This window comes from Phlebotomus papatasi, chromosome 3, assembly GCF_024763615.1.
Source record: "Phlebotomus papatasi isolate M1 chromosome 3, Ppap_2.1, whole genome shotgun sequence".
NCBI classification, from domain to species: Eukaryota; Metazoa; Arthropoda; class Insecta; order Diptera; family Psychodidae; genus Phlebotomus; species Phlebotomus papatasi.
Window position 1 is genome coordinate 4,012,931 of NC_077224.1, and position 12,228 is coordinate 4,025,158.

The 12,228-nt window shown below is 37.1% G+C and overlaps 2 protein-coding genes across 11 annotated transcripts in view; one reads left to right on the forward strand and one right to left on the reverse strand.

Annotated features, from left to right (window-relative positions):
• The window catches only part of LOC129806475 (GTPase-activating protein skywalker), a 341,214-nt gene that overhangs the window by 23,552 nt on the left and 305,434 nt on the right, over positions 1–12,228 (forward strand). For 3 of the 10 annotated variants that reach the window (XM_055855105.1, XM_055855103.1, XM_055855111.1), the window contains exon 1: positions 5,601–9,581. The exons of 3 other annotated variants lie outside the window; for them this stretch is intronic. In XM_055855105.1, coding sequence (XP_055711080.1) covers positions 9,422–9,581 — 160 coding nt within the window. In that variant the 5' untranslated portion in view covers positions 5,601–9,421. Of the gene's footprint in view, positions 1–5,554; positions 9,582–12,228 lie in introns of those variants that run through there. 4 more of the 10 variants (XM_055855108.1, XM_055855101.1, XM_055855102.1 and 1 more) reach the window with 4 other exon arrangements.
• The window catches only part of LOC129806466 (RB1-inducible coiled-coil protein 1), a 139,163-nt gene that overhangs the window by 12,342 nt on the left and 114,593 nt on the right, over positions 1–12,228 (reverse strand). The window lies entirely within an intron of this gene.

The window sequence follows — 12,228 nt, forward strand, 5'->3', positions numbered from 1 at the left end:
AGGCTTAAACTAACGGGACTCTCCGAAGAATGGGAGCCTGGAAAACTCTTGAATCACTTAGCGATCCAGAATGACCTCTCTTTTGTCCCGGATGATTTGAGAGTGGTAACTTCACGCGCTTTAAGAGGTGGAAGGTACTTCGAGGTTGTGCTTGAGGTTCCTCCCTTAATCTACAAGGACCTGCTTGCTCGTGGAAGAGTGAAGCTTGGATGGGACGTCTGCAGAGTGTTGGATGGTATCGATGTCAGAAGGTGCACCACTTGCTGTGGCTATTCCCACCTGAAGGCGAAATGTCCGGAGGAAAGGAAGATTTGTCTTAGGTGTGCTGGAAACCATGAGCTGAAATTTTGCAAAACTAACCGTATCTGCTGTGTGAATTGTAAAAGAGCATCTGAGAGGGAGGGACGCAGGATTCCTCTGGACCATTATGCTAGCGACAAGCAATGCCCGATCTACTTGAGGTTCCTTAGAAGGATGAGAGACAGGATTGAATTTGTTTAAATCATGAATATGAATAACTTATCCTTTATAGTACAAAATGTGCGCAGTATGAGGGCAAATTTTGATGTCCTCTTATCTCATGTTGCTTCCCTGTCCTCTCCCCCTCCTTCCATTTTATTCCTAACCGAAATCTGGATTAATGATTGGGAATTACCGCATTTTGTGGTCAATGACTACGAGCTTTATGCGAAGTGTAACATCAATTATAGGGCGGGAGGGGTTGCTGTTTATGTCAGAAATTCTATAAAAGTACTTGATTTCATTCAGCATAGTATGGTCTCAGCCGATTGTGCTTCTATTATTTGTGATATCTCTGGCACTAAGTTTTATTTTTTATGTCTTTATAGACTTCACTCATCTAGTGCTGCTCTTTTCCTCGCTGAACTGGAGACGATTTTGCTTTCGATGAGCCATTTTAATAGTGTCTATATTTTAGGTGATTTTAATATTGACTTTTTATCAAATACGCGTGAGAGGGATGATTGTGTTTTCCTCATTTCTTCGTACGGGTTTGATCCCTTGGTGATTGAACCAACTCGTATTGCTGGTACTTCTGTCTCATGCCTTGACAATGTATTTGTTAAACAATTGTCTCCCACAATTGATGACTCCTGTGCAGTTCTTGACTTGGGGATTTCTGATCACTGTTTGTTGCATTGTAAAGTCTCTGTCTCCGTTCATTGCAATTCTCATCCTACTCACCCTGTAATTAGGAGTATCAATTATTCGGACTTAAATGATCGATTACGCCTTGAGTTCTGGCAGGATGTGATTGACACTGAGGATCCATCTATGGGATTCTCCTTATTTGTTGATGGCCTTAAGAAACACATTGAATCCAGCACAGCTGTTCGTCGTGGTAAGGGATCTCCTAAACGCTTAAAGCCATGGATCTCAGAATCCCTCGTTAGACTGATTAATCAAAAGAATTATTTAAGTAAGCTGGCAAAAAGGCATCCAGATGATGAGCGTCTCAAGGAGCGGGTGAAACGCTTGCAGTGTGTGGTCAGGTCTGGGATTAGGCAGGAGAAGTCTGACTACTATGCCAATCGTTTTCGCCGGGCAAGGGGGGACGCGAGGGAGCAGTGGTCAATCATAAACGATCTGTTAGGTAGAAGTGTAAATAAAAAGGGGTTAAGGGAGATTATTATTAATGGGAATCCTGTGACTGATGAACGGACCATAGCTGACTATATGAATGAATTTTTTATTAATGCTCCGCATAAAATTATTGAGGAAGTTTGCCGGCTTGATTCCCCACGGGATGTTGTAGTGGAGCCTGCTACTCCTACTATTAGGGCCCAGCCAAGTTTTTTCCTTAGACCTGTAAGTAGTCTTGAAGTGCTCCGTCTTATTAACGAGCTTCCTAATAAGAAGTCTGTGGGTTGTGATGGGATTTCCACTGTATGCCTCAAAAGGGTGGCCCTAAATGTTGTTGATATCCTTGCTATTTTGATCAACCGCTGCATAGATAGGGGTGTCTTTCCCCAGTGCCTCAAGATTGCTACTGTGGTTCCCGTCTTTAAAAAAGGTAATAGGACTGCAGGTGATAACTACCGCCCAATTTCTCTTATGCCGATTCTTTCCAAGTTGTTTGAAAGGGTACTTAGTGGTCGCCTGATGGACTTTCTGTCCATGACTGGTGCATTAAATAATATGCAGTTTGGGTTTAGAAGTGGGCTCAATACTGAGAGGGCGATGGAGGTTGTCCTCAATGAGATATATAATGGTGTTAACGCCAGTGAGAGGGTTTTAGCAGTATTTTTGGACATATCCAAGGCATTTGACACTGTCTCACACAGAATTCTGCTGCACAAACTTGAGTGTTTGGGTGTGAGGGGTCTCGCGTTAGAGCTGTTTACCTCTTACCTTGGAGGAAGAACACAGTCGGTGCGAGTGGGTGATTCCATTAGTGCCCCTGCTGTGGTGAGAGTTGGGGTGCCCCAGGGAACCGTTCTTGGCCCCCTCTTCTTTCTCATTTATATTAATGATCTCCTTGGTTTGAGCGTATCCGGCAAGATAGTAGCTTACGCGGATGATATTGCCTTGATTTGCAAGGGTAATTCATGGGACAGTGTCAATCTTAATGTTTCTCATGACCTTCAGCTGGTCAGAGCGTACATGGTGGATCACCTGATGGCCCTCAGTGTCAAGTCCAGGGCTATACGTTTTTTGCCACCTAGATCTGGCGGTTTAATTTCCGAAATTGTTTGTCATTCACCCTCTTGCACTGGCATTCAATGTTTGGACACATGTATTGCCGTCCCTTTTGTGTCCGGTTACACATATCTTGGGGTGCATATTGATGAAATGCTGTCCTGGAAGGCTCACACTGAGAACATGGCAAATTCACTTCTGCCGTTGATAAGTCGTACATATCGCATTGCCCGTCTTTGCCCGGTGAATGTGCTAAGGGCTATGTACTTCTCCTGCGTGGAGTCCAGGTTACTCTATGGGCTACCTTTTTGGGGGGGCACCTATGCAACTACTCTTGCACCCGTCATTCGAGCCCAGAGATTTGCTGTCCGTTCTATCCTCCAGAAGCGCAGAAGTGATTCCTTGTGGCAAGCATTCTTGGACCTTAGGATATTCCCACTCAAATATTTATATGTTTTTAAGACTCTAAAGGTATTTTTTGGGCGTTGTGGATATTTTAGTGTGAGGGGAGGTCGTCAATCGCGCCTGGGCCCGCAGATGAACTTACCTCTTCCTAGGACTGAATTGTTTAGACGTAGTTTTCTCTATCAAGTACCCGCCCTTTTCAATGATCTTCCTAGAGAACTCAGATCCCATACTGCAGGCAATTTTTCCCTCTTTTATCTCCTGAGGAGACATCTGTGGCATTCCTATGCGTCCGAGCGCTATTAGTATCCCGGTTGTTTGCCCCGCTGCTCCACATTCATGCATCCTGTCTGTAGGACGTCTTATAACCTCTTTAACTACCTGGGGTGTTTTCTATCACATGTTTTTCATTTTTTTATTTTTTGGCCTGTTTCATGGTGGGTCGCCACTTTTATGGGGTTTTTTCTGGGCCTTCCGCCTCTTTTTTACCCACCAATGTACAGGGGCTAGCTTTTATAATGCAGGCCATAGTTGTCATCATTTTACATTTTTACCCCATGGGACACCCTGCTGATAGGGCCCCTGACTAAGGGTGGCGGAGCGGCTCCTGGGTGCTTGGATCGTGGTGACGCAATTGCCATGGGTAATCTGTTTCCCTTAGATCCTACCCGCACGCTGCCTCTTTTTCTGGCTTAGACAATTCCTAATCCTCCTAATTATAACCCTTTCTTGTCCTTTCATTCCCATATATATGTATATATATTAGTTTCAGCAACACGTGCCTTCTTGGCCAAGCTGAAACTCACACCTCACCATGCTTGTTCCCGATTCCATACAACAACTGCCACTCACATTTTATGGTTCAAAAAATAATTGTATAATTGTTAACATATAACATGTACAAAATTTGGCATATACGATCAGTGATTCAGTGGTTTCTGCCGTTTACCTGATGAGATCGGTAGTGAAGTCGGTCGGCAGCCGCAATCAAGCATAGTGAGAGAATAAATTGAATTGAATTGAATTGAAAAAAAAAATATTCTGTTTATTTGTTGTCTTTCCAAAGATTGTGCCGATCTATCAATCTCTCCAAGTATCGTACCCATCTCTTAATCTCTAAAGAGTATATTAATTTGTTACTCTTTGCAAAGGTCGTGCCGATATGAGGATTTCTGCAAACATTCTGCCTATCTGTCAATCTCTGTAAAGACCGGGAATATTTGTCGGTATGATGAAAGAGTGTGCCGATCTGCCGATCTCTCCATACCTCATACCCATCTGGTAATCTCCGTAAAGATCGTTTTAATTTGTCAGTATTTGCAAAGATCGTGCCAATCTGCCCATTTCTGCAACCATTATGCCCATCTGTCAATTTCTGAAAAGATCGGGGATATCTGTCGGTATGATGAAAGAGTGTGCCGATCTGCCGATTTCTCAATGCCTCATACCCATCTGTCAGTCTTTGCAAAGATCGTGCCAATCTGCAGATCTCACAAACGTCATGCTCATCTGTCAATCTTGCCAAAGTACTTGCTCATCGTGTTAGTTAACCTGTCATTCTTTGCAAAGATCGTGCCGATCTGCCGATCTTTGTAAACGTCAGGTACATCTGTCAATCTTGCCAAAGTACTTCTTCTTCTTCTATTTTATGTAAGGCTGTCGGACTCACTCGGGTCCATATAGCCAGCCAAAGTACTTGCTCATCGTGTTAAATAACCTGTCATTCTTTCCAAAGATCGTGCCGATGTGCCGATCTTTGTAAACATCTTGCACATCTGTCAATCTCTCCAAAGATCGTGTCAATCTGTCACCCTTTGCAAAGGTTGTGCTGATCTGCCAATCTCTACAAATATCATTCTCATTTATCAATCTTTCCACAGTTCGTGTTATACCTTTCAGCCTTTGCAAAGATCGTGCCGATGTGCCGATCTCTCCAAACGTCATGCACATCTGTCAATCTTTGTGAAGATCGCGTTTTACTATCAGTCTCTTCTTTATCGTATCGATCTGTCGATCCTTGCAATAATCGGATCCATGTGTCGGCCTCTGTGAGAAGACCGTTACAGTTTGTCGATCTTTACACGGATCAGACAGTACTTTCGGATTTTGACACAAAAGTGGCGTCGATTTGGAAATTTCTGCTTACAGTTTATCACACGAATAATTTGTTTATGCCTTATAAAATTTAATTACTAAGTTAGCATCTTAAGAAATGGGTTTTAAGTGTCCCACTGCCCTCATGTCCATCGCCGTCTTAGCATAATTTGCAACCTCCGCAAACAATCGTGAAGATTCGTAAACACATATAGATATTACGTATTTAGGTTCAATATTAATGTTTTTTTTAAGGATAATATGCATCTATTTGAAATTAAGTAATTTTTTTAAAGGATTTTTTTAAAAGAAAAAAACAAAATAATATTCGATACACCCTGTTACTTGCAAAGCTCTCTGTAAATAAGACACACATATTGGTATTCTCTCTCACTTCACATCACAGTAACGAACTGCTTTGATAACAAGTAGTCTTCTGTGATTGAAGAGATGTGAGTAGTACAAGTACAATTTCAGTCGATCTCTAAACTCGGTTCTGAAATGATAGAATTTCTTTTTCGTGCCTCTAACGTCTCTATACGAAAAAAAAGTGCACTCAGAGAGATATTCTCTTGTGATCAGATTCTCTAACCATGCCAATAGGCAGAAGTTTTAAATAAAAGCGATTGAGTGGAAAATCATATTCAATTAAAGACAAGAATAAAAAAAGAAGAAGAAAACGTGATTGGATAGTAGATTGTTGTCTTTCATCCCATTGAGAGTCTTAAATACAATGTGACTTTAGCGATTAATGAAATGGGATAGTGGTGTAGAAAAGAGCGTTAATTCTTTTATTATTATTCAAACCAAATGAAGAAAAATATGAAGTAGTTTGTATAAAGAGAATTGTGCCTGGACATTTAAATGGAGTGTGTGAAGTGCAATAAGTGCGATTTCATTCCTTTTTCGTTTTATTGAACATTAATTATCAACCAAACAGATTTATTACGCTAATGTTTCTTTCTATTTATAAATTTCTACGCATTGTTTTGCCGTATGGTGTTTAATAAAAGAAAATCCTCATTTACAGTCCCATATAAGTAATGAAATGAAAAACTGATAATTTAGTATAACCATGCCATATTGGGGAGAATTTACTGCTAAAAAAGCCCAATTTATTTGTGTTTTAAATTGCAATAGTGCTAATTAAATTAATATTCTGCCATCGATATGGGACAATTAGGTGTTATTTCACAAAATAATGAGTACCCTAGCGATGTTATTATACATTTTAAATAAACAATTTCGATACGACTAAAAAATTCTTATGCACTGCTCCCATTTTTTGCAGTATAATGAATAATTCATTGCATAATGATAGTAGGCAGTATATAGTCGCTTGTATCAACAATATTTTAAACTTTAACTAGTCACAAGGTGATTTTCAGTTCAGATAGAGGATTCATTTAAGCACATTGGCCGCTAAAATGAGAAAACACTGAGCTGAGAAACAAACCACGGGGAGCGATAACTTATCGATAGTATCGTTAAATCCATATCTGAAAGATTAAGTGAATGTCGATTTTTTAAGCATTATCGAGCCATTTATTGCAGCACTTAATATTGATAAAAAATAGCATTAATTACACAAAGTGCAGCTATAGTATTTCAACGAGTCTATGTATTTACTGCTCGATTTTAAAGGGATATTCAAAATATAATCTCAATTTTTAGTTCAAGGATCATATTTAAAAAAAAATAAAAGGATTTTTAGTTTTGAAATTCCGAGAAAGCGGACGGCTGTTAGACCATCTCCTCATGTATCTCTTACCGGCGTAGAGTTGAAACAGTAAGAGATATCGATTTCTGATCTTCGGTAACCCTAAATCACTTGACATTCTGATAACTGATGCAATAAAGGAGAATGGGCAAAAGTGGTCTGTGGTGCGTAAAAACTTTTGTTCCGGAGCAAAGTTCTAAATCGAATAGCCTTCCATAAACCTTGTTCCCATGCCGAGTTTCAGCTTTCTACCTTTTCCCAGAGAGGAGTTATAGTGGAAAAAGTCCTGATTTTGTATGGGGACTGCTGGAAGGAGTAGTAGTGGAAAACGTATATGTACACGGTTAAAGAGCCTTCCATTAGCCTTGATCCTATGCCAAGTTTCTGATTTCTACTTCTTTTCACAAAGAAGTTATAGTGGAAAAAGGCCTAATTTTGCATGGGTACTACAAGAAGGAGTGGAGAGAGGAAGATCATATATACATGTTCAACGAGCCTTTCTTAAACCTTTATCTCATGCCAAGTTTCAGCTTTTTACTTCTTCTCAGAGAAAAGTTATAATGAAAAAAGTTCACATTTTCTATGGCGGTCACTGAAAGGAGGGGTGGGGGAAGCTGGTAGTATCGATGGATAAATACATTAAGTCATTCACTGACCCCATACCAAATTTCATCATAATCGGTTCAGCCGATTTTGAGTAATTTGATCTCAAAATATTATTTTTTCGAAAGGATAAATGCGTTTTTACAAGGACTCTCAAGACTCGACAGTTTTTCATCGTTTATCATTACCTATAAAATGCCCCTAGTACCATCTGTAAACGCCACAAAGACCAACTCCCATACATTTTTCCCACGGTCCTTTCTTACAAAAATATGTCAATAGGATATTTTTTCGTTTATTAGAGTAAAACGTCACAAATTATTCCATGTCTAACAAAATTTGGCCCAGTTTTGAGATATTCATAGAATTGATTTTCAGAAAATGGTTCGAAAAGCACAATTCCTATCAAGATTGGAAAAAGTAATCTTCAGAGAAGTTGCAGAGCAGTAAATTTCCTATACGAATACGCTCATTGAGGATGTTGTGAAAAAAATTAAATATGGGTTTTGATAATTCTTTCTTAGTTCTCCCTACACTGAGAAAAACGGGGGTGAGATTAACTTTTTTTCCTCATAACTTTAACAATTTTTTAGGTGTAAAAATATATCAACATTTTTTAATATTAATTTTACACCTTTTTAAAGGGTAAAATTAACATGAAAAAGGGTAATTTTAACCCTTAACACACCTAAAAAGGGTAATATTTACACCGATTTCGGATCAATAATGCAGGGTAAAATTAATATAACCGGAATGTTATTTTAACTTTTTTTCGGATTTGTCTTAGTGGATCGACACAATTATTACAAAAGATCGGCAGATCGGTACTCGCATGAACCGTGAGCGACACAGTTATCTACAGCTTAAGGAATGGTGTCTTCTTTTTCGTCGGATTACATTAGGAGAACCGGGTTAATAGGCCTCCCTGTGATTCCGGGAGTCTTGGCCAGGGTTCCGAGACCTCACTCTAACTAGCTTTTGTGAACTATTTTTGTCTTCAGGGTTGTTCGTAAACTCCCTTTCCTTGAATGCCAGAACATCACTGAATGGCATTGCTAGACACTATCAGACTGGGTCAGGTTGATCTTTAATATACTTTGTATGTTGTTTAGCTTTGTTGTTTCTTATTTTTTTTTCTCAATCAAACTTTGCAAGAGAGTCAAGTATAGGCTTTGATTTACATAAATATGTAAATAGACAAACACTGAGAAAAAAGAGGGTGCGAATTACTTTTTTCCCTCGTAACTTTAACACTTTTTAGGTGTTAAAATATATCAACATTTTTTAATGTTAATTTTACACCTTTTTTAAGGGTAAAATTAACATGAAAAAGGGTTAATTCAACCCCTAATACACCAAAAAAGGGTAATGATTACACTGATTTCGGATCGATAATGCAGGGTAAAATTAACATTTCCGGAATGTTCGGATTTCTCTCCGGACTTATTCGGATTTCTCTCAATGAAAAAAAAATTGAAAAAAACAAAAAAAAGATCATTAGCAGCGCTCCTATAATTGCAGCACTCAGTGGGCGCTCCCTGTTGTTTTTTATCAATCGAAGTGACTGATCTGCAGTGAATGGAATTTTTGCAGATAGAGCAATTGCTGATACAAGCGACAATATATAGAGATCTATATTACTATATACATATAAAGAATTTCTGGTTTCTTGAAAAATAGTGTAATTACTTTGCATCACATCAACTTTAATTAATCTACAGCCTATATGTATGGGATGAATGAAAAACGCAATAAACATCAACCAATAGACTATTGAATCAAACGTGATAAATCTGTCTAGCATGTGATAGGAAGTGATAATGAATTTACGTTCGTTCTCAATTGCAATAAGTTCAAAAAGACACAATCACTATAGGGCATAGAATATTGAAAAAAAGAAAAACAACAGTGTTTTGTGAGTGATAAAAAGAAATAACTAAAATGGTTGCAAAATCAGCAGCTTTGAAGGAATTTCTATCACTTGATAGTGCTAGCAAAAGAAGTAGTGTCTATGTTGATCCTGATCGTGAAGTTTTCTTCGAATTACCACTCTATATTACAACAAATGAAAGTGTAACGAAATGTTTTAACTTATTTGAAGGTAAATTGAAGCACTAAATAGATGAATGTGGATATAATAGAAAAAGTCGATTGAATGTGATTGGAGATGAACCACTTTTTTTTTGTGGGGGATGTGAAAAGAAGCAATGGAAAAAATTCACGGGATAGTATTTGAGATGATCTAATCTAATTAGCAAAAATTGACTATGACCTTCAAAAATTTGTGTACATTTTTCACCTAAGAGCTTTTGTGTACGATGATCTCGCGCTATGTATGACTATTCAATTTACATTGGCAAATAATGTGCCCCATTATCCTTAAGATTTGATTTTCATAAGGAGTATAACTTAATTTTTCTACATGTTTGAAGTGTCTGAATTTAACTTTTCAGAGGTCACCACATGATTGACTCACACTTTGTGATTGTTATCAATTTAATCTGTAAATTAACGTTGAAGTTCTCTAAGTACCAAGGGGAAGATAATAGGGTTAAAAATCTGTACACCACTTATAGGACCTTTACAAAATTTATATGAGAAATTTCCTACACTTCGAGTATTTCTCAAGTGTTTCAAAACTTGTGGTAAAAATGTATTTTTTATTAAAATTATAAACAATCCAGAAATTTTTTGTGTGTAAAGTTAAGTCAAGAAAATACGTAAGTTGAGTAGATGATCCATTTACAGGGGGTCCCGGGATTATGCATAAATGGAATTATGCAAACACATCTAAGCATCTTTGCCTACCACTAAACTGAGAAAAAAACGGTGGTGCGATTACCTTTTTTTCTTCATAACTTTAATACTTTTTACGACAGAGGTAGACTCAACCGACGATATTTTAATGTTAATTTTACACCTTTTTTAAGGGTAAAATTAACATGAAAAAGGGTAACTTTAACCCCTAAAACACCTAAAAAGCATAATATTTACACCGATTTCGGATCAATACTGCAGGGTAAAATTAACATTTCCAGAATGCTATTTTAACTGTTTTCGGATTTCTCTCACTCAAGTGTAGGAGCTAATTTGTGAAATAATTTTTGAAATACCCCTGAATGTATGCATTTTTGACCGTTGACGCTGAAAATAGCCTGATAAATTGGCGCCAACGATATTTTGCATATTTTACGGCGTTTCCTTAACTTATTAAAAAGAAGTCTCCTTAAAGTATGCAAATATCTGTGTGCATAAAGCCATTTCGCGCGTTTTGCTTCGGTCCCGAAAACATCCATAATCTCAGGACCAACTGTAATGCGCTACCTTATTTGATGTCACTCTTAATATATTTAGATACCTTTTCAATATTTTACCATTTGATACTTTTAGCATTTCTAAACTATTGAAATTAACTAAAGAAAAATACCAGTTTATTCTAAAAATTGGTATTGAATAGGGCATGGCATTAAATGAGTCAAATACAGGGAGTTCCGGCTTGAGAGAAAACGGACTGAAAGAATTTGATATAAAGATACAATTGGGAGCTCATTTATAAAATAATTTTTGAAACGCTCCTGAATGTATGCAAATATTTTTCATTACGCACATACATTATTTTTTTCAATACTAATTTGCCAAATGTTTTTGAATTATATTCAATCCACTAAATTGATTTTTTTTTCTCTTGTGTATTTACTACTTGAAGATATACAGCACGTGTCATACATTAATCATGCTCAGAGTTAAACTCATATATTAATTTATTATCCCAAAATTTTATATTGTCGAAAGTTATTTATGTGCGAGACTGCAGCATCGTCCCTTACATAGAAGGGAAACATAATAACATAATAATATTTCATAGAAATGCATTGACAAATTTTCGAAATATTCGACATCGAATTTTCAAAATCGATTTTTCGATCAAATCGCCCTTATGGGCTAGACATCCTTACGACTTAAGTCGAGAAGCGGCTTAACATAATTATAATCAAAATGATGATTACATTACATTTCCATTTAATCTAATCATGGGAATTTAGCCTAAAGTGTGTCAAGTACATTAGAATTAATCGTATGAACTTTCTATGTTCTGATGAGTTGTAGTACAGTAGAGTCTCGCTATAGGCCATCGCTCTATAGTTCACAATTTATCGACCGTTGATTTCAAAACACTGATTTTAAGTTAGGTTATGTTTTTTAGTACGCGACATGCAATGTTGTCATAATTATTTTAATATTTTTGGCAAACTTTATTAAGTAGTTGTGATGATTGTGATCGATAATGAAGAGAGCGAGGTCAAGTAGCACAATCGCAAAGAAAGTGGAAGTCGTCAAGCAATTTGAATACTAAAAGTCGTTGATAATTTTAAAAAACGACATGGACTATAGTGCGACCCAAGTGTCAAATCTGGAACCAAATATGGACTATAGCGAGACTCTACTGTACTTAACAAAACTTTCTTTTTAATTATTTAAATTAGGGTAAATTAAGCTAATTCAAAACCCGTTCCAAATGGAAATTTTTCGCTACTCTAAATGGAAACATTATTTTTTCCATGATAAATTACAGTATTAAATTTTTATTAATATATTTTCTATGCATCATTCTCATTATTCAGTTAATTTTGCTCCAATAAAGCGAAAATCCATTCATATTCACAAATTTTACATTTTCACAATCGAATTTTTCATCGGTCGACAATGTTTTCCAATGAAAAACACAATAAGGTGACTGTTGTTTATTC